This window comes from Lonchura striata, chromosome 4 (genome assembly GCF_046129695.1).
Source record: "Lonchura striata isolate bLonStr1 chromosome 4, bLonStr1.mat, whole genome shotgun sequence".
Taxonomy (NCBI): Eukaryota; Metazoa; Chordata; class Aves; order Passeriformes; family Estrildidae; genus Lonchura; species Lonchura striata.
This window is the reverse complement of record NC_134606.1, coordinates 44,984,003-45,006,087: the sequence shown is the minus strand read 5'-3', so window position 1 is coordinate 45,006,087 and position 22,085 is coordinate 44,984,003. Positions and strand designations below refer to the sequence as shown.

The following is a 22,085-nucleotide window of genomic DNA, read 5'->3' as shown; positions in this document are numbered from 1 at the left end:
GCACGTGGACAGTGAAACACCTGAACACCTGCCCTGGCATGCCTCATCTCAGCAGGAACTTGGCCCTGGAGACAAATCAGGGACGTTTTTATCAAGGCTGCCAACAGCTGAGCTGCTGACCCTGCCCAGCTGCCATCTCTCCTGCCCTTTGCACTCCCTCCCAGCTAAGGTAAGGAAGAACATTTTCCCACCATCAGCACCTTTAAACGCTTTTCGCAGGAGCACTTTTGCTTTGCAACCCTGCAAACTTTGGACCTGTATTTGAGTGGAGTAGGGGTATGACCAAAGCCTGAACCCCACATCCCACTCGCAAGCCCCACGTCGGTGTGAGGAGCTGGGGACGTCCACGCAGGTGACTCTTGGACCAGGACAGGGTGATGTTCAATGTCCCGGGATGTGGGTTGGGATTTCCTCCCTGTGTTTACTTCAGCGGGCGGAGGGGAAGCTGTGGTTTCCGCCGTCCCGACGGGCGCTGAGCACGGACAGCTCCTCACAGGCATTTGGGGACCGTTCTTATCCCCGCTCGCCCCTTCCCTGCTCTCCTCCCACCGCAGCACCGGGACCGGGTCCTCCAGGCTCCTGTCCCAGCGGTGTCCCCCGCCTCGCTGCGCCTCCATCTTCCGTGCAGGGGAAGGAAATTAATAAATCCCGCCCCGTAAGCGGCGGACCAAGCTTTGCCCCCTCCCTGCCAGAGCGCCCGGAAAAGAGGCAAGTAACCGGGGGGCTGTGGCCGCGGCCATTTCGGGGTACCCTGGCCTCATAAGCGGGGACCTGCGGGGGTGGATGCGGGGGCTCCGTGTCCCCGCAAGCCCCCGGGAGATGGAAGCAAGACACCAAGCCTCTCTCCAAAAATCACAGCGTGGGGGTTTTGCCGCTGGCACGTCCAGCGTTTCTATCTCTGCCGTGGGTAGAAAGGCTTCCTAGGGAGAGAGAGAGTCCTGTGAGTTCTGCTCCTCGTTCCTGTCTCTGTCAAACCCTCATTCAAGCCCCCTGAAAGCAAGGCTGCTGTACGACAGGGAGATGGGGAGGAAAAAGCAAGAGAAAGCAGCCTGCAGCTCCAACCAGGAATGCCCTTGAGAGTTTTTACACCCAGGAACAGCACTGCCAGCTTGGTATGGGCAGCTGCCCACTGCCTGTCCGACCTGAGCCCCCCAGAGCTGGCCATGCCCTTCCACTCTCCCTGCACCACCATCTGGGCCCCAAAATGCCCACAGAAAACAGGTGCCACCTCCTGCAATGCCAGCAAGCAGGGCATGGTTTCCTTCCTATGGCTAGGGCAGCTGAGCTCAGCAGGGATTTTGGAGCCTGTAGGGAAGGAGATAGCCCCATGATGCTCCTTGCTGCCAGCCAGCCTTGCCACAAGTCCCTGTCCCCAGCAGGATGGCCGATTCGAACACCTACCTGCGGCAGCCTTGGCGCACCGTGCATGGCATCCCCATGGTCAATGCCTTCGCCCTCAACTGGGAACGGGTTGACAGTTTCCAGACCCGCCCTGAGGACATCGTGGTGGTCACCTACCCCAAATCTGGTGAGCATCCCCAGGCACCAAAGAAGGGCCATGCTCAGGAAGGGAGCCCATGCTGCAGGTACCTGGGCTGGGACCAGGGGTGTGCCAAAAGGCAACGCTGGTTGATGGTGACCCTCTGGTGCCTGAGATGGGTCTCCAGGGGGAATTGCATCAGCTGGACAACCAACCTCTCCCCACCAGGCACCACCTGGGTCAGTGAGATCGTGGACATGGTCCTGAAAGGCGGAGACCCAGAAAAATGCAAGCAGGATGACATTGTGAACCGGGTGCCCATGATGGAGTGTGCTGCCCCTGGGAAGTTACCAGCAGGTAGCGGTGGGGCAGAGGGTGATGGGTGGCAGTAGGTACTGGAAGGGCACAGGTTTGGTTTTGTATGGGAGGGCACTACAGTGGGATCACTTCTGGGAGAAATCCTTACAGGCACAGAGCAGCTGGAGGTCATGCCATCCCCTCGCATCATCAAGACCCACATCCCAGCTCACATCTTGCCCAAATCCTTCTGGGAAAACCGCTGCAAGGTAACAGGCTGGAATGAACATACTTAGAGGATTCCAGCAGACATAAGGGGCTCCCTGCCTCGCTGGGACCTTGCAAGTCCCCACATGCCAACGAGCTTTCTGCAGATGATCTATGTGGGGCGCAACGCCAAGGACGTGGCTGTCTCCTACTACCACTTTGATTTGATGAACAAGTTCCATCCACACCCCGGGACATGGGCCCAGTATCTGGAGGAGTTCATGGCTGGCAGAGGTGGGACAGGGCACCCCTGGGTGCATGCAGGGGATCCTGCAAAGGACTGTCACCTACTGGCTGCTCTCCTCATGCAGTGGCGTATGGTTCCTGGTACAACCATGTCAAGGGCTACTGGGAGCGCAGGAAGGATCACCCCATTCTCTACCTCTTCTATGAGGACTTGAAGGAGGTGATGGGGCAGGGTGGATGGTGGTGTGGGGTCTGGGCATGGCAGGAAGGGTGAGTGTTGGCCTGTGTCACACAGGACCTCCGCCGGGAGATTGCCAAGGTGGCCCAGTTCCTAGGGCAGAAGCTGTCGGAGGCGGCGCTGGACACCATCACCCGACACACGTCCTTTGAGGCCATGCGGGACAACCCTGCCACCAACTACACCAAGGTGCCCTCTGACCTCATGGACCACAGCGTGTCGCCCTTCATGCGCAAAGGTGAGCGGCTGCGGGGGGCCTGGTGCACTGTCTGCCCCGGCCCTGCTGAGCCCCATCTGGCCCGGCCACAGGCACCACTGGAGACTGGAAGAACCACTTCACCGTGGCCCAGAACGAGCGCTTTGACCAGGACTATGCGCAGAAGATGTCAGGCACTGACCTGAGCTTCCGCACTCAGATCTGAGGGGACACCGCCAGACACCCCCCAAATCCACCCTGTGCTGTTATGGCACTGCTGCCATTCCTTCCTTTCCCCTGGAACTGCTGGAGAGAAATAAAATGTGCTTCCTGACACTGCCATGGGGTGCTCACTGTCCTGAGCCTCTGCTGATCCCAACCCAGTTGTCCCCCTGGGGCTGCTGTCCTCTTCTTGGGCTGGGGAGAAGTAGGTGTCACCCCTCAGCTGCTGTGGTGGGGGGATTGCCAGCAGCAGCTCATGGGATTGCAGAATGTTTTGGCAAATCTGTGTACGGGGAACATTTTGGGTGGGTGTGGGCAGTGAGAGGTGTCCTCCCTCCCTTCACACAGCAGGATATGGCCTGGGACCTGTGGGGCTGGGCTGAGATTTCCTCTGTGGCCCTGCCTGCAGGTCAGTGGCTGCTGGTTTCTCCCTGCACACGCTCCTCCCTCCCTGCAGCTGCTGGGCTGGCAAACATTACTGCCCTCAGTGCCGTAACTGTTTCCTTCTCCTTCCCGCAATTTCTGCTGCGACGTCCTGGATCTCCCTGTCCTCTGCTGTCACCCTCCTGGTGTCACTGTCCCGGCGTCACTCTCGTGGTACAGAGCAGCAGCTCTTAGGTGAGACAGGTATCCCGGGGTGCCCTGTGGGTGTTCTGCCCATGCTCAGCTGCACAGAGCTGCATGCTGCAGGGTCCAGGGAGGTGGGTTTGGGGCATTTTGGGTTTGTGTGCAATCTGCACCCCTAAACCTTCCCCTGACCTGTGGTCTCCTGCAGTATCCCCAGGGACCCAGTTCCCTGCACTCCAGGGGTGCTGAGGCAAGGGAAGAGGTGCTATTCTAGTCTAGTCCCCTAGGTCTGGGTGATGCTGGCATGCTGTGGGCACCCCTGTCCTTGCTGGGGCTCTGGGTGTGCTCCTGTCCCCATAGCTGGGACCCCTATTCCCAGCGGTGGGTGCAGCGATGGCCGCGGTGACCTCTGGTCTATGCTCCAGTGCTATCACTGCCGCTCCCTGAGCAGGCACAGTGCCAGGTGACCAGGCTGCCCTGGCTGGTGGCCACCCTGAGAGGGTGGGGAGGGGCCTCATCAGCCAGCCCTGCCATATGTCCCTGTCCCCAGCAGATGGCCAATCCGGACCCCTATCTGCGGCAGCCCTGGCTCACAGTGCACGGCATCCCCATGGTCAATGCCTTTGCTCACAACTGGGAACGGGTTGACACCTTCCAGAGCCAACCCGAGGACATCGTGGTGGTCACCTACCCCAAATCTGGTGAGCATCCCCAAGGCAACCAGATGTACTGGTACTGGGTGGGCAAGGCTGTTCATCTGAGACCCACTGCCTGGGAGTATGCAGCACATTTAGGGGCTGTCAGGACAGAGTTGTGTAGGATTTTCCTTTTCCCCCATGGTATCTATTTGAAGTCTGAGGGACTATAAGCTCTAAGACATCTGATTCTGCCCTGGCTGCTCCCCTTTATGGGTTCATTTCCCCAGGCACCACCTGGGTCAGCGAGATTGTGGATATGATCCTGCAAGGCGGAAATCCTGAGAAGTGCAAACGGGACATTATCAGCAAGAGAGTGCCCATGCTGGAGTTCTCTGCCCCTGGGAAGTTACCAGCAGGTAGTGATGTGCAGGGGTACCCCACATGGTCTGAGTTCCAAGGGTCTTTGCCAAGGACCCACTGAGGAAGTGCTTTGGAATCCCCCAGGAACAGACCTGCTGGCCACCATGCCCTCACCCCGTGTGGTGAAGACACACCTGCCAGCACATATCCTGCCCAAATCCTTCTGGGTAAACCGTTGCAAGGTAACACCCAACTCTTGTCCCTGCCCTAGAGGGAATTTCAACAGCCTATTCCTCTGAGACAGCACTCCCCACTGCTCCCTCCAGCATCTTAAATATTCATGGTAGTTCTAAGAGCTGGAGCGTCCTCACTGTTGGGGGTCTTGGGGTTGCCCCTCATACCTCCGTGGCCCATCTGCAGATGATCTATGTGGGGCGCAACGCCAAGGACGTGGCTGTCTCCTACTACCACTTTGATTTGATGAACAAGTTGCTGCCGCACCCTGGGACATGGGCCCAGTATCTGGAGGAGTTCATGGCTGGCAGAGGTGGGACGGGGCACCCCTGGGTGCATGCAGGGGACCCTGCAAAGGACTGTCACCTACTGGCTGCTCTCCTCATGCAGTGGCGTATGGTTCCTGGTACAACCATGTCAAGGGCTACTGGGAGCGCAGGAAGGATCACCCCATTCTCTACCTCTTCTATGAGGACTTGAAGGAGGTGATGGGGCAGGGTGGATGGTGGTGTGGGGTCTGGGCGTGGCAGGAAGGGTGAGTGTTGGCCTGTGTCACACAGGACCTCCGCCGGGAGATTGCCAAGGTGGCCCAGTTCCTAGGGCAGAAGCTGTCGGAGGCGGCGCTGGACACCATCACCCGACACACGTCCTTTGAGGCCATGCGGGACAACCCTGCCACCAACTACACCAAGGTGCCCTCTGACCTCATGGACCACAGCGTGTCGCCCTTCATGCGCAAAGGTGAGCGGCTGCGGGGGGCCTGGTGCACTGTCTGCCCCGGCCCTGCTGAGCCCCATCTGGCCTGGCCACAGGCACCACCGGAGACTGGAAGAACCACTTCACCGTGGCCCAGAACGAGTGCTTTGACCAGGACTATGCGCAGAAGATGTCAGGCACTGACCTGAGCTTCCGCACTCAGATCTGAGGGGACACCGCCAGACACCCCCCAAATCCGCCCTGTGCTGTTATAGCACTGCTGCCATTCCTTCTTTTCCCCTGGAACTGCTGGAGAGAAATAAAATGTGCTTCCTGACACTGCCATGGGGTGCTCACTGTCCTGAGCCTCTGCTGATCCCAACCCAGTTGTCCCCCTGGGGCTGCTGTCCTCTTCTTGGGCTGGGGAGAAGCAGGTGTCACCCCTCAGCTGTTGTGGTGGGGGGATTGCCAGCAGCAGCTCATGGGATTGCAGAATGTTTTGGCAGAACTGCGTGTGGGGTAGTTGTTGGGTTCCTCCCCACCTTCACACAGCCTGGTACCTGTGGGGAAGAGCAGTACTGGTGGGACTGGAGTTGTCTTCCATGGCCCTGCCTGCAGGTCAGTGGTAGCCAGTTTCTCCCTGCATTCGCTCCTCCCTCCCTGCAGTGGCCACAGCATTGGTAAACATTACTGCCCTTGCCTCCCTCTCTCTGCCCTTAAAAACTGCTGCTGTCACCCTCCCATTGTCACCCTCCTGGTGTCACCGTCCCGGCGTCACTCTCCCAGCGCAGAGCAGCAGGTCTTAGGTGAGGGGGGGTCCAGGGTGGTGGGTTTGGGGTACTCTGGAGTGCAATCATCACCCCTAAACCTTCCCCTGCTCTGTGGTCTCCTGCAATAACCCCTGGAATCCAGTTCCCTGCTCCCCAGGGGTGCTGAGGCAAGGGAGGAGGTGCTTGCTCTGGATGATGCTGGTGCACTGTTGGCACCCCTGCCCTTGCTGGGGCTCTGAGTGTGCTCCTGTCCCCGCAGTTGGGACCCCTGTCGCCAGCAGTGGGTGCAGTGATGGCCGCGGTGCCCTCTGGTGCTATCACTGCTGCTCCTTGGGCAGGAATGACGCCTGGTGACCAGGCTGCCCTGGCCATTGTCACCTGCCCGGTCTTTGCCTAGCTCCTCCCTGCCCCAGCAGCAAACTCTCCCACTAAAACAAATGATTGGAAGGATGACTGGGAAAGGCATGGGGAAAGGCTTGCCACGGAAGCATGAACAGCAAACATTCATGAAAAGGTGGAGTGGAGAGAGCAATTCCTCCTTTTTTGGGCTGGTGAGGCATTAGATGAGTCCCATCATGTCCATATACATGGGATTTGTAGATTTGCCCATCACCATAGCACGCAGCTTTCCCTGGAAGGTTGGACAGATGCTGGCAAGATGGGAGTGTGCCACATCTGCAGGGAGCTTGGGCAAGTCTGCTGCTGCTCCTCACTGACAAGGACAGGGTGCAGCACCTATTCTTCCACCAACAATAGAGATTCCTAGCAGGCACACCAAGCTTGGCCTGAACCTTCTTTCATTTCCTTAATATTTTGGCTTTGCAGAGTGGAAATGGCTCCTGTGCCAGCCACCCTGATTGCTGTTGTTTACCTACCAAGGTGCTTTTGCAGCATTACTGCAGCAGTGAAGAGAGTTTGTAGAATCCTAAACCGAATTAAAAAAATCCAAGTGCAACGCTATTAACCCAGCCCATTTTTTTCATCCTGCAGTAACAGTGCAGAGGTAAAAAGATACCATTTATTCAAGAGAGATGGTAATGGTGAAACTATTTCATCTCATTAACTTTTGCTGGAGTTTCCCTATACCCCGGGGATTACAAAACACGTGTGCTTTTACTGAGCACATACACATGTGACTTTGCAGAATTGCTCAATCCTGTCACCTCTGCATGTAGGGATGAGCCAATTTTGAAATTTTCCCAATGTAGTATACTCCCTTCCCCTTGCCAACACCCCCACCCCCTCACAAAAAGAAAAAAAAAAAGCTAGTCAAGACTTTTAAGTCTGCTTTCAGACCAGCTGCTGCTTCATTGCATTAAGTGAAAGGGGAAGCACAGAGTCATTTGGTACTTCTTCAGGGCAATAAATCTTCTTTTCCACCCTGGCCCTGAATTTCTAAGGTGCTGGCTGGCTTTGAGGTTTCCTAGATATCAAAGTGCTATGCACACTGCAACCCCCAGCCAGCCAGAACAATGGTGAAGAGACCCATGTGTGGAAAACATTAGTATGCATTGCCTAACTTCTGCATGAGGGCCTTAGCCTTGAAAAGCTCCAAGACTGGAGGTTGCATCACTGTCTGCAGCACTTCTGTTAGTAATGTTAGATGGTTGAAATACAGGCACTTAACACCATCTACTTTCTTCTGCTCCACTTCTCTCTCATGTGCTGGATTTTGTACTTTAATCCTCTCAAAATGCTTATCTTCTCTGAGTAATCTGAGTATCATTTTTAGAGCTGGCCATGGAAACAAGACAATTTTAACTCTTTGGTTTCTCTAGCAATTGCTCTCATTTGCTGTGCAGAAATTTGATACTAAGGGGTTGGAAACAAAAAACAAGTTCCCATCTATGCTTTTATCCAGGGAATGGTCACAGCACCAAGCCTGAGGGAGTTCAAGAAGCATTTGAACAGTGTTCTCAGGCACATGGTGTGATTCTTGGGGCTGTCCTGTGCAGGGGCAGGAGTTGGACCTCAATGATCCTTGTGGGTCTCTTCCAGCTCAGGATATTCTATGGTTTTATGATCTCCTCTAGCTCATATGAACATGTTCAATAGTTGCTGGAAAATCTATTAGTTTCTTATAGGACTTCATAAAATAAGCTAAATTAGGCTAAAAAAAAAAATCTTACTCTGGGTAGAAAGGTCTGTGGAGAGACTGTAGTGAAATTACTGTCTGTAAGGCCAAATTGTGGTTGAAACATGCTGGTATAATAGTCCTGGATTCTGAGGGTTTAGAAAAATCCATGTTTAATATTATGTACAATAGTTAAAAATCATTGAAATGCACCTTTAGATTCCTATATTTTCAGGTTATTAAACACTTGCCTAGATCTCCAGAATCAAGGGCCACAGAACCAACACAGGTAACATACCAACTTTTGGAAACTCCCACAGACAGCACAACTTTTGAAAACCTCTGCAAACAAACCACAAGATTCACTTTTTGTTCCTGTTGACAGTTTATATACATATCTACTATGTAACAATTTTGTTTTGCCACCTGGGACCCTAAAGGGAGGAAAAGAAAATATTTTGTTTTAAAGTAGAAAGTATTTTTAGCAATCAGACATGATATTTCTTATCTCTAGCATACAGTCTTCCTAAGAACCTGGCTCTGTAATAACATTGTACTATATCCTGGCAATAGAAATACCATCTCAACCATTAAATTCTCAGAGCATAACAAAGCAATGAATAAGTACAGAATACATGCCTTGTTGTATTTTATTACTTCCCCCTTTTGAAAAGTCCACTTCAGAGTGTAACTTACTTAAGCTCCTTCTGCCTGATAACCAATCCTGCTGGAGCAGCCCAGGCACAGACAAGAGGAGCAGCAAGGAAAAGCAGCAAACAGGTGTAGCATATTGCACCTTGCAACTCAGAGCACAATGTACCTCTGAAGACTCTGCTAGGTAAGAGTTTTTTTGCTGCATGGCATTTGTTCCCCAAATTGTGTTGGATCAAGTGTATCACTAGTTTAGTTGTCATTTTGGCTCCAGGTGGTTAAAGAACTGCTTCCAGGCATGGTGTTTATATTAAAGGAACAGCTTTCCAAGTGAGAGCCATCCCAGATGATGTAGGTTTTGCTCTTTAGCACCTTTAGGACCCAGAAGAGGCCCAGCCCCATGTTTAGACGCCTGAACCGAGCCCACAACATGACCAGGTTGGCAGTGATGTGTCTGTCACAGGTAGTAGCAATGGACTCACTGTCCATTGTTGTCTGGGAGCAGCTGGAAGCTACTGGTGACCTATTAGAACAAATTGCATGTTATTATTGGTATTATCATCAACCAAAGCAAGGATTTGTTGACTTCTTTCAGCATAAGAAATACCAGCACTTTTAGCATCTCACTGTGAAGAAGGATGACACTTCCAAGTCAGCCCTGTGGCCTCTTATTCCTTGGCCTGACTCTGGCATTGCTAGTTCATGGAAAAAATGCAAGGGATTTGTTTGAGTCTCAGGGCTGACATCCAGAGGACTAGCTCCTTTGACAGGAGGGAGGATTGCTGTTATCCTCCTAACAGGAGAATAGAATTCCCTCAGTGGGACACTAACAGGGTAGAAGGCAGAAAGGGAAAAATGAATCACCAAACATATTTTTAAATCTTTTTTTTTTCAGAGCTCAGACAAAACACAGGTTATAAAGGCACTACCTGTGCAACAGCAAAGTCTCACTTCTGCTAAGAGGGCTAGTAAGGAGCCATCAAACACAACACAGAGGTGCAGAACTCCCATCTGGAAGGGAAAATTCCCAGACTATCTAGCCATTGACTCCGCCATGGCCATGAAAACAACCAGCTCAAAGAAATACCTCCAGCTACTTATTTTTCAGGTTGCTCTTCTAGGGCCTGTCTTCTGTGGGAAGATACTGGTTTGGCCAACAGAAGGCAGCCACTGGATGAACATGAATGTAATGGTACAGGAGCTCATCCGCCGTGGGCACAGCTTTACCATCCTGGTACCCAACACTACTCTCTTCATTGAACCCAGGCCTAAGACTACGGAGAAGTTTGAGATCTATAATGTGCCCTTTGACAAAGATTTACCTGAGACCTTGCTTAACGACATAGTGGATCTATGGCTCAACAACAGGCCAACCATCTTGACCTTCTGGCAGTTTTACAAGGAGTTGGGAAGACTGTCTGTAGGCTGGCAGAAGATGAACAAGATGATGTGTGATGCGGTGCTGACCAACCAAGAGCTGATGGCTCGTCTGCAGGGGTCTGGCTTTGACCTGCTGCTGTCAGATGCTGTGACCCCCTGTGGGGAACTCCTGGCTCTCAAGCTGGACATTCCCTTTGTCTACTCACTACGTTTCTCCCCAGCCTTCACTCTGGAAAGGCATTGTGGCAAGATCCCAGCCCCACCATCCTACACGCCTGCAGCCCTGTCTGAGCTCACTGACCACATGTCTTTTGGGGAGAGAGTAAAAAACTTTGTGTCTTACCACCTGCAAGATTACGTTTTCCAGAGCTACTGGGGACATTGGGATAACTACTACAGCAAGGTCTTAGGTAAGCCTTCTGATACTTCACTTCTTGTTATACAGTCTGTCCTTATGACCTGCAGAACTAGGAACCCACCAGGGTCGCAAAGTCAAGAGAGAGGTCAGCAAGAGTTTGTGATTATGTCCCTAAAAAGGCGCTGACCCACAAGCAGTCAGGGTGCTGTGCTGCCATGCCAGTGCATAGAGACAGGATCAGGGTCATCCCAATTGATGCATTTGACTTTTGTCATAATTGTAGTGTGGAGTTTGATACGACTTCTACACCATACAGGGTGCTCAGCAAGGGTGACTACTTGTACAGAAAGCAGCCAAGAACAGAGGCATTTTCCTCATCCAGAGGACCATAACAAGGAGGGGAGACCTAGTGAATTACAAGCCAGCCTTGCTACCCTCAGTAGCAATATTTTAAGTGCATTATGGCTTTGTAATAGAGACTTTACTTATGTCACTGGTCATATAAAACCAATTCTCTCAGCACAAAACAAGTTTTATTTAGAACATACCCTCCTACCCACAAAGCAAACTGAAAACAACAAACCTGTCTCTGCAGGCTTTTCTTCTGGACTGTTTTGAGTGATCAAGTAGAAAAATATGTTTATTATTAATCACATATCATTTCTACTAGTTTCCCATTGAGCTCTTCAAAAAGACCTCTTGCAAATCTCTCAGGGTTCAATTGCCTGCAAATACCTGGATGATGCAAGACTCCGCACATACACCAAGCTGGTGTCATGTGTACAGTAGTACATGAGGTATCTCAGTTTTTCTCCTCACAGCCCAGCTGTTTCCATGACCCACATTTTTTGTCCCAGAAAGGGTGTCTAGGCAGCATGGAAACCATACCAAAAGCCTTGGATGACAACATTAGGAAACCATTGTGCAACAGCACTAGGCAGAAACCCTGTAATAATGATTTTTAGTACAGAAAAAAAGAACTTACCGTATTTCTTAACTGCACATCCAGAGGGACCCTATAAATTAAACTATTTAATGGATTTTCTGGTTTAACTTATAGTGCATAACTGGCTCCTAGTGGCAGGCAGGAAGCCTGCACTATCCCCTCTTGGTCTCCCACAGTGTACTGCAAGAGGCAAGTTCACATGAGGATGGTCTTACTCTGATACTGGAGTAATTTGCTGTGTAGAAAATTTGAGATTTGCTACATTTGAGCAATCTCGAGATGTACCTCTTGGGCTGCAGCCCTGGATCAACACTTTAAGTGTGCTCTAAAGGAATGCTTAGTGGGTTTATAAAAGCAAAAAGTTGTCCACACAGTCAGTGAACACTTTTGCAAGAGCCAGAAGAATGAAAAAGTACCTCTTCTACCAAACAAGTAATACAGAACCTGTAGTTAGATGGGCAGGAGGGATGGGATAGCCAACAGGATACAATCCTTGCTGGACTGAGCCCCCCAGGGCTGATGGCTCTCTCTTGTGCTCCAGAGGAATCTCATCTTCCAGCTTCAGCAAGCTGTTTACTACCAGAGGGTGCCAGCTGGTGCCAGTCACTTTTTTTGTGCCCTAGGAAAACATGATATTAAACATACTATTATCCAGTACAGGATTTCACACCGCCTACCTTTGGCTCCCTGCCTTCGGGATCAAGGCAGTGTCATGCATGCCCAGCCCAGTTCACGAGTGCCACTGCTCCCAGTGAAGGGAGGCCACGGGGGCATTGCCACACAGGGCAGGCTATGGCAGGGAAGGAGGTGGCAGTGCTGTTGCTGCTGGCTGTGTTGGGCTGGGGGTCCGGGGAGAAGGTGTTGGTCTGGCCAGCTGATAACAGCCACTGGCTGAACATGGAGCACATACTACAGGAGCTCGTGGCTCGGGGCCACGAGGTGACTGTGCTGCTGCCTTCGTGCTTCCTCATCGTCAATCCCACCCAGCTCTCACCCTTCCAGTTTGAGGTGATTGAGGTGCCAATCACCAAAAAGGAGATGTCTGACTTTATGGATAAAATGTTTTACTTTTTTTTTAATGAGGACAGAAAACTACCTATCTGGAAAAGTACTTACGAGATAGCTCAAATGGTATTGCAGATGAAGAATATAACCAAAATAATTTGTGATGGAGTTGTGAAGAATGAGGCCCTGATGGAAAGACTGAGGGCATCTGCCTTCGATGTCCTTTTGGCAGACCCACTGTTTCCCAGTGGGGAGCTGGTTGCTGAGAAGCTGGGTATCCCCTTTGTGTATACATTCCGGTTCTCCATGGGCAACACGGTGGAGCGGATCTGTGGAACACTCCCAGCACCTCCTTCCTACGTACCAACCACCCTAACCAGTCTAACAGATAGGATGACCTTCTGGCAAAGGCTAAAAAACATCCTCGGCTACGCTCTGCATGATTTCATGTTTCATTATGTTCTCTGGACAAGCTGGGATCAATACTACAGTGAAGTTTTAGGTAAGGCTGCTCTCTTTCCAGAAATTACATCTGCTATGCACACAAGAGTAAATACCCAGAGATGAGAGATAAAGGCACAAGTCAGGAGCAAGACAGCCCCAAATTCACTCTCCTTCTTTCAAAATTCCTGCATCAAATCAGGCAAGTACAAACACTGCCTGTTAATCCTGACCTGCTACAGGGGTAGAACAAAGACTGTACAAGTACTTTCAGGATATGTAAAACAGTGCTAAAGCACTTGAAACAGGGATCATTAGTCATATTAATAGATGAATCATGACAAACACTAAGACCAGTAAAATACTATATACCCAAACACTAGTACTTTTTCTCACATAGCAGGCTTCTTGCTACCTTGTCTCAAAATTAGAGACAATATCTTCCTCTGGACCTTTAAAGTCTTTTAATTCACAGTGATAAAAGGCCCTCTGCAGAGACATGGTTATTTGCTTTTCTGAAAGTGTCTAAAAAGCTATTAGATTACAGTTACATTTATTTGTAAGTGGTTTTTAATTAAAAAAAAATAGTTGTATAATTGCTTCCCCATTTTTGCTCTAGGTGATGCTTAAAAGAAACAGGCCAAACATATGCATTGCTAGTGGGGAGATAAAATGGATATTTCAATATGAGACTTTAAAGTGTTTTTATTTATATTTCACTAGTAAGGTGTAATTCTGCTGAGAGAGCTAAGTTGTTAAGGTATCCTACTCTTAGAGTACCTAGCTGTGTGTTTGTGTTGCTTATCATGTTACGATGACAGAGACTAGAAAATCTTGTGCTGGCTGAAGCAAGGTTTGGTGTCTGTTGTGTAAGCCTCAGAGCTATTTCGACCTTGTGGTATCTTTTTTTATTAAGAAAACTGCAGGCTTTAGCATTTAAGACTTCATGGGCAATACTTGTTTTGTTAGCTTGCATGGGCTGCATGATGGGTTTGTGCTGAAAAGCTTTGATAACACAGGGATGTTTTAATTACTGCTAAGAAGTGCTTACAGAATGTCAAGACCTTTTCTGCCTCTCAGCCCACCTCACCTCACCTCAGCGAGGGGGCAGGAGATGTACAAGAAGTTGGGAGGGGACACAACTGGGACAGCTGACCCCAACTCACCCAAGGGATACCCCAGCCCATATGATTTTGTGCTCAGCAAAATAAAAGATACTGGGGAGAATTTTGCTCTTTCTCAGGGCATTGGCTGGTAGTAAGAAACTGTTCTTTTTGCAGCACTTGTTTTTCTTGCTCTTTTCTTTTTTTTTTTTTCTCTTTTAAGTCATCTCAGTCTCTATCCATGAATTTTCTAACTTTTGCCCTTCCTTTTCTCCTCCTACTGTGGAAGATTCAGAGGCTAGCTGCCTACCAAGATTAAACCACAACACAGGGAAAAGTCTTCTAGTATTCACATGCTGCAAAATGCACTTTGTGGTGAGCAGATAGGAGCTGCCGTGATTTTGAGATCAGCTGTGGCTCTGCAGGACACTCCAGATTGGGAATTGCTGCTTGTCCAGCCCTCCCACGAGTGTTGTTTTGTGTTACAACATTCCCTCTTGTCACGTTTGCCAATCTTGTCACGTTTGCCAGTCTACTCACCAGACAAATGCCACTTTTAATTGGTTGACTCTAAGATATTTGCACAGTGAAGGCATGAACTGCTCCCAGTTCAGTCAGACCAGAGTTGTACGTGGAATGCTGAGATGTTGGGGCCAAAGTTCCCCTGGCTGCTCTGGGCCTACACATGCTGCTGCAGCACCGTTTTTTGTGGGAGGGTGGTGGTCTGGCCCACCGATGCCAGTCACTGGATCAATGTGAAAGTGCTTCTGCAAGAGCTTGTTCTCCGGGGTCATGAAGTGACTGTGCTGGTGCCCTCAAGCAATCTGCTCATCAACTACCAGGACACCTCCTCCCCTTTCACTTTTGAGGTCCTGCAAGTCCCCTTTAGCCAGGAGACCCTGGATGCTGCCATGGAAGACTTCCTTAATTTCTGGACGAATGAAGCCTCTAATCTCTTCCCCTGGGAGATAATGTGGACAATGAAAGAGCAACTGGAGGACTTTACCAATATGTTAAAGCAGACCTGTGACACCTTGGTGATGAATTCTCACCTGATAGCAAAGCTGCAGCGGGCCAAGTTTGATGTTCTGATCGCTGACCCCGTGTCTGTAGGTGGAGAGCTTGTAGCAGAAATCCTAGAGATCCCTTTTGTCTACAGCTTCCGCTTCTCTGATGGGAATGTGGTAGAGCAGCTGTGCGGTGGGCTCCCGTCCCCACCTTCCTAAGTGCCTGCTAGCACAATGGGGCTGACACACCATATGTCCTTTATGGAAAGACTATAGAACTTCCTCTTTTACATTTTCACGGATTTATTTTTCATGAAGTTTTGGCGAGATGAATGGGATGGGTACTACAGTAATGTCTTAGGTAAGGCAGCTGTTGAGTGGTTTCTCTTCTTGCATAGGCTGTGCCTTCTGAATGCTTTTGGGACCACCATGCTGTTGTCTCAAAATGTTTTCTCAAAGGCCAGCAGAGGTGGCAATCCTGAAGTATCTTGAAACTCTGCATAGTGCAAGATGCTGAATTTGAGTTCAGATTCTCAACAATAAATGCTGTCACCTTTCCCTTTCATCCACCATTCAGAGTTTGAAATAGTCTCCTTAAACTACATACATAGCTGTAAATTTTGCCCCAACATAGTACAACTCAGGCATGATTCAACATTTAACAGAGTTCCTTTAAGTTCAAAGGACTTTGAATCTTCTCCAGGGTATCTAAGTTTAGGCAGATAACAAGTGAACAGCAAACACAAAGGCATTTCTTCTGTTGCTGTCCAATTTTTTCCTGCATTTGCAAATAATGCCTTTGTGCTCTGAAAACTAGTCCCTCTTCGCTGGATTTAATTTTTTAATACCACATAAAGATCTAATTACACCTTTATATCACTCTACTTTTCACTTCAGCAACTTTGTAACTGATTCATTGCTCTTTAATTTAAATATAAAGAAGAAATTATTGGTGTAGATTATTATACTGATCAAGTAGTGTAAGAAGATGCCCTACAGATAATTCTTATCTTGCTGCTTATTTAGCTTGATTCCTGCTTGCATTAGGCTGGTTTTGGAAAACTATTTATCAATACTTCTAACACTTTTACTTCCCTGTTTCATTCTGTGGAGAAAATACTTCAAAGAAAACTTGTAATATATACCTAAGAATAAATATTTTCCAAATGGTAAACTATAAGCCATCAGATTACCATTAGATTTTTTTTTTTCAGACGGATTTCTAGAAATATTTGATTTTTCATAAAATGACATTAAAAGTATCTATGGAGTTGGCCAATTTTTCCCAATGTGTGTCAGAAGCAACTGACCCAGTCCTCCAGAATACTAGAGATGTCTGTACCTGTGTTTTTTTGTTGTCTGAGCAGCTGCTAAACGAGTCACCATTTGAAAAATGCTACAGAACTTTGTTTAAAAACTTTTCTCCTCCCTGACAGGTCATCATCACTTTATGATTAATTCATTTTTTTATTTGGAATTAAATTTTCTGTGATTGCTCTCTTTCCCAGGTGTTCTCTGTGTTTTTACTACAAGCTCAGGTAATAATTTAGCACTACAAGAATTACACTTCTATATCAGATACTAAATGCTTCTTGCTTGTATTTCTCTAAAGTAGTCATGAAGGTTCAAAATCCTTTTAAGGATTGTACCTTGTGCTCATGGCCACCTGCTAAAGCTGAGCACAGGACAGGGCAAGGAATAGATCCAGATTTGTTGACGTTTTCATTTTATGCATGGTTTGATAAACTACACTGATAGGGAGTGCTAAAAGACAAAGGTAAGGCTCCTGTTTCACAATCCAGAGCAAACAAGGTCACTCCCGTGCATGTTGTAAACCTCTTGTACCTTGTCCACAGGAAGGCCCACAACCCTGTGTGAGACGATGGGGAAAGCAGAGATTTGGTTAATCAGAACGTACTGGGATTTTGAATTTCCACGCCCTTTCCTGCCCAACTTTGAGTTTGTTGGAGGACTTCATTGCCAGCCTGCAAAACCATTGCCAAAGGTATCCCAACCTAGTTTTTCTCTTGGCTGGTTTGTTACAAAGACTGTTTCTTTCCCTGATAACCACACAAGCCCTGTCCTGAGAAAGCACATTCTTAAATAAGATTCTCTGGTGCTGCTGGGGAGCAAGGAACTATTTAGCATCCATCCATATTTGTCCAAACTGAGGGCTGTTTTCAGTCTGCTGTCTTAAAAGAGGATAGCTGATGTCAGCATGGGGTAATGCAGTGTCTGTTTTAGGAAAAAATAGGTGCTACTTCAGGGTACTTACATGTAATATTCAATTCTAAGACACAGACTTGCAGCCCATGATAACATTGAAATACCTGATGCCAGAAGGCACTGTGACAAGACAAATTCTCTAGGTAAAATGGGGCCAAAATGTGCAGAAATAGATGAGTGATATAGGCCATCTTCAGTGCAAGTGGTCTACTAAAAGAAAGCTTCTGTCTTCCCACTCCCCTGTAGCATGGGTTGAACTTAGGGAAAATGTATGTAACTGCTCCAGTTCACATGATACTAACTAATAAAAGGAACAGGAAAACCTATTGGTCTGATTTGTAGAAAATGTTTTGAGCAATGTGGTGCATTATAAGAAATGAGAACTGTCTGACTAGCAAAGTGACAGCAACAACTTGGTGAATCTGTGATCAGGATGCTGAAACACCCTCTCAGGTTTCAGCAGAGTTATGCAATACAAAGTACTTGTTCCAGTAAAATCCAGAACCATGACTATGCTAAGGAGAGTGTCACAGAGTATGTATGGCCTGCTCATGATAATGCTAGGATTTATCCTTGTGGCTTGAAATGTATCTTGAAACTTGCTTTCAAAAAGACAAAGCATCTGTCACCTGTCTCAACTTGTCCTGCTCCTCGTTTTAGAGAAACTATTTTCCACATGGCCAGGTCTGTCTTTGTCAAGCCCTTCTGTCAGGAGGTGCTCACACCGCTATCATTTCCTTAATAAGCTGAAAAGGTTATGCTCTCTATTCACAGGAATCTGTGTAATCTGCAATGTGTAATTACCCTTGATATGTTTTCTGCCTCTCCTAGGAAATGGAAGAATTTGTTCAGAGCTCAGGGGAACATGGTGTCATTGTATTCACTCTTGGGTCAATGGTCCACAGCCTAAGTGATGAAAAAAGTAATGTGATTGCCAAAGCCCTCAGCCAGCTTCCTCAAAAGGTGAATTTCTTTTTAAGCCTCAAACAAGTTGCCTTGTTTTTTTCACTCCCTTTTATGTTTGGAGTGGCCTGTTCTTTACCTGCATCCCTGCTGGATGTGATACAGCCAGGAAGCTGGGCTCTCTCAGAGAGACACACTGCTGAGTTTCTTCATGGGGAGTTCTGGTGCTTCATCTCCTCTGAACCAAATGACATGGAGGTGTGTCTACAGGGCAAAATACAAAAATCTCTCCATGCATTTTTTATAATTAGCACATAATAACCAATCAAAGAGTTCAACTTCAGCCAAAGCGATCTAAATTTGGTGAAAAACTCTATGGGTTTGAGATAAAGCTCTAAATTACATGGAATAGTACAGAAAGGCACATTACGTGCACCATGTTGATCTTATTCTTCCTTTGGTCAAGGTCCTCTGGCGATACAAAGGGAAAAAACCAGAAACTCTGGGCTCCAACACCAGGATTTTTGACTGGATACCACAAAATGACCTGCTTGGTAAGACTGATTCTATTTGGGATGGATTGCACTTAGAAAAACAGTTTCCTTTTGTTTTTCCAGTAGAATGGTTAGTTCTGGCCGGAACCGTGTAACGCTTGTGGACACACTTAGTTTCACGGCTTAAGCTGTAGAGCTTTGCTCTTGGGAGCCTTTGTTTCCTAAAAGGCTCTGACTTACAGAGCTTGGTGGCAGTTGTCTGAAGGGCTCGAAAGCACCCGTAGGCAGAAGTAAATATCAAAGTAGAGATGTACTCTGGAGTTGGATTTGGCCTTTGCAGTTCATCTCCAAGACTCATTCTTCAAAATGCTTGACCTAAGCAAAGCTGAAGCATGGGGCTGTTCTGACCCTGATACCGTGTGAAAACTACAACTGTACAATAGCAGAAGGGCTGAAGTAACTGCGGGGTAGTCTGGAGGGATGTGCCAATTCACAGGTTGCGTTAAAGTAATTATGACTGCGTGAAAGCTATGCATGCAAGCTCTGCTCCTGATCCAGAGGTCAGGGCTGTTCCCTTCTCTAGCAGTCACTGGCCCCTCTATGCTGTGTTCACAGCCCAGTGAATGCAATCTGCCATAGCTGCTGTAACACTTCCCTCTCCTCCTCTGTTCCAGGCCATCCCTTGACAAAGGCCTTTATTACACACGGTGGGACCAATGGGCTCTATGAAGCCATCTACCACGGGATCCCAATGGTTGGAATTCCCATGTTTGCTGACCAGCATGACAACCTTGTTCACATGGTAGCAAAAGGAGCTGCAGTTCAGGTGGATTTCAACACAATGAAGACACAGGATCTGGTTGATGCACTGAAAACAGTCATTTACAATTCCACGTGAGTTTTGTTCCTAACTTACAGGCTGAGGTTATTAAAATCCTGCTCATGTGAGAAATTCTGCTGGCTTTTCTGGGAATGGAAAATGCAAAGCTGAAGTTTGGATTTCAGATGAAAAGCATAACTCTTTTCTGAGAATCAGCATTTCTCAAAAAGAAGAGATCAGTAATTTGGTTTTCCTTATACCACATTTTATGAGTGCTTCGAGAAAACTAGTTCTCGCAAAGTTCAGAGGAGCTTTTGAGAGTTCTCTGCTAGTATAAATCCTCTGGAGGACCTAATTCTAGTTTTACTAGGTCTTAGCCTGTAGTCATAAGAGTTTTTTTCTCCTATCCCTGACTTAGCAGTATTCTTAGGTTACTGTACCTCTCAGTCAGGACTTGGAGGAGAAGGAACCCCAGCAGCTGGGATCCCTTGCTAAGGATAAGATCACAGACAAAGGGATTGGAAAAATGCAGAAGTACTCCCATCTTTAGCAGCAACTCCCATCCACTGTGAAGGACAGGTGTTACTTCAAGTAAGAACCTGCAAATTCCTGAAGAAAATGGACCAGTACTGATGGACATATCTAGTATCAGAGGGAGTCAGCCATGGTGGAGGTAACAACCTGTAAGAACCTGGATAGCAGCTGGTACATGACGATGACACCATCTGGTGTCTGGAATCCCCTTAGGTCAGTTGGGATCAGCTTTCCTTGCTGTGCTCCCTCCCAGTTCCTTGTGCAGCCCCAAGCCTCCCCGCTGGTGGGGTGATGCGAGAGACAGAAAAGGCCTTGACTCAGTATAAGCTCAGCAGTAAGGAAAACATCCCTATTGTATCAACACTGCTTCCAGCACAAAAATAGCCCACAGCAGATACTATGTTAACTCTATCCCAGCCTAAATCATCACACTCTATTATACTGGAATAGAAATGCTGAAAATGCTTACATGTTGTTTTTTTTAAAGGAGTATCAGGAATAATTTTGAAAAACTTTTTTTTGAAAAATATTGGCTTTGTCTATTACTGTTCTTAACCCAATTTTATGCATACAGGAATAAACTGGACCAGTTTCAAATATATTTAAATAAGATTGATGAAAGTAAAAGCAGGGCTGTCTACCTTCCTCAAGAGGACCGCCAAGTGATAAATAGTTTATTTCAGAAATAAGTGAAAATTCTCTTTGGTTTATTCTTTTTTTTCCCCAGCTATAAGGAAAATGCTCTAAAGTTATCCAAGATACAACATGACCAGCCTGTTAAGCCTCTAGACAGAGCTGTCTTCTGGATTGAATTTGTCATGCGTCACAAAGGTGCAAAGCACTTAAGACCAGCTGCTCACCATCTCACCTGGTACCAGTACCACTCCCTGGATGTTCTGGCATTCCTGTTCACCTGTACAGCCACAATTATCTTCATACTTTTCAAGTGCTGCCTATGTTGCTGTAGAAGATGTGGACGGATTGCAAAGAGGAAGAAAGAATAGACACCTTGTTCCCATCAGCACTTTTCTTCTCCTAGGCTGATTCAATAAGGCATTTATGCACATTCTTTGGTGAACAAGTTATTGGGATATGCTTTAAGCTGGGCATACCATGAATGCACCACAACAAAGCTGCTGTGGGGCAGAGCTGCTTGCTTAGCAGTAAATTCCTTCTGGTCTAAATAAAATTGAATTATAGTTGCTTAATCCCCTGGGACCATGTTAGCTGATCACACATGGTCCTTGCCATGGTAATTGTTGCTCTAGGTTTCAAATATCTCAAATATTTTGGTGTATTTCATAAATTCAGCCTTGCCCTGTGGATCTACAACTAGGCTCCTTATCCTAACTCTGTCCTCTCCTGTGAGGACCCTGGGGGGCATCCCCTAAGTTAAGGAGACACAAGAAGCTTCCCTCAAAGCTGTTAAAACCCCATTGGCCCCTTCCCCTGTTCCTATGTCCCTGAGCCACTCCCTCCCTATTCCCCGATTGGCCCATATCTTTGTACTGCTCCAAGACCCCTCTGGACAGGGTGGAGAGAGCTGAGACCTGTGTGTGCTGGGGGAACTCTGAACATCTCACCGTGCGGCTGAATTAAACATCTGTGGATACCACACAAAGCCCTTTCTGCTTCTTTACCCTGGACCTTGCAGCAGTTCAGGCTGCTACACTCTCCTCTAGTGTTATGCAGACTTGATGACTGATTCACAACCAAAACGCCTCCTCTCATGTCAGAAAAATTCTCTCCAGACTGAACAGAGAATCCAAGATCATGGGCTCCTAAAAAGCACCCATATGAAGGGCCACTATCATGAAAACTGGGAGCTGCAAGTTGCAAATGCAGTGACTACTTGGGGGCTGAGGGGAAATGAGAATCCTAAAACCACCATAAACATTACTTTCCTGGGAACCATTTCTCTTTCCCATTCAGTTAGAAATTCCTACTGTTGCATCATTCAAACTGCAACATTCCAAGGGTGTAAAAAACACT

At 47.9% G+C, this 22,085-nt stretch overlaps 3 protein-coding genes across 7 annotated transcripts; all 3 read left to right on the top strand.

The window, feature by feature from the left end:
- Positions 1-479: 479 nt before the first annotated feature.
- LOC110471738 (sulfotransferase 1B1) lies at positions 480-3,006 on the top strand. 2 transcript variants are annotated; one of them, XM_077782585.1, is made up of 8 exons: positions 490-708; positions 1,380-1,528; positions 1,709-1,837; positions 1,949-2,046; positions 2,152-2,278; positions 2,356-2,450; positions 2,526-2,706; positions 2,778-3,006. In XM_077782585.1, exons 2-8 carry the CDS (start codon positions 1,381-1,383, stop codon positions 2,888-2,890), a joined length of 891 nt encoding a protein of 296 aa, XP_077638711.1. In that variant the 5' UTR covers positions 490-708; position 1,380; the 3' UTR covers positions 2,891-3,006. The 2 variants fall into 2 exon arrangements, with proteins under 2 accessions (XP_077638710.1, XP_077638711.1); XM_077782584.1 differs by having other exon boundaries at positions 480-708; positions 2,526-3,006.
- A 317-nt stretch (positions 3,007-3,323) lies between these two features.
- On the top strand, positions 3,324-5,726 carry LOC110471737 (sulfotransferase 1B1). Of its 2 annotated transcripts, XM_077782583.1 has the most exons (8): positions 3,324-3,504; positions 4,007-4,154; positions 4,379-4,507; positions 4,596-4,693; positions 4,872-4,998; positions 5,076-5,170; positions 5,246-5,426; positions 5,498-5,726. In XM_077782583.1, exons 2-8 carry the CDS (start codon positions 4,007-4,009, stop codon positions 5,608-5,610), a joined length of 891 nt encoding a protein of 296 aa, XP_077638709.1. In that variant the 5' UTR covers positions 3,324-3,504; the 3' UTR covers positions 5,611-5,726. The 2 variants fall into 2 exon arrangements, with proteins under 2 accessions (XP_077638709.1, XP_077638708.1); XM_077782582.1 differs by having other exon boundaries at positions 5,246-5,726.
- A 370-nt stretch (positions 5,727-6,096) lies between these two features.
- LOC110471710 (UDP-glucuronosyltransferase 2A2) lies at positions 6,097-21,714 on the top strand. Of its 3 annotated transcripts, XM_021532619.2 has the most exons (8): positions 6,097-6,187; positions 9,772-10,666; positions 12,435-13,067; positions 16,973-17,121; positions 18,174-18,305; positions 18,712-18,799; positions 19,414-19,633; positions 20,821-21,714. In XM_021532619.2, the coding sequence occupies exons 2-8, from the start codon at positions 9,931-9,933 to the stop codon at positions 21,095-21,097; spliced, it is 2,235 nt and encodes a 744-aa protein (XP_021388294.1). In that variant the 5' UTR covers positions 6,097-6,187; positions 9,772-9,930; the 3' UTR covers positions 21,098-21,714. The 3 variants fall into 3 exon arrangements, with proteins under 3 accessions (XP_021388294.1, XP_021388293.1, XP_077639072.1); XM_021532618.2 differs by lacking the exon at positions 12,435-13,067; XM_077782946.1 differs by lacking the exon at positions 12,435-13,067 and having other exon boundaries at positions 6,123-6,187; positions 9,985-10,666.
- Positions 21,715-22,085: the final 371 nt, after the last annotated feature.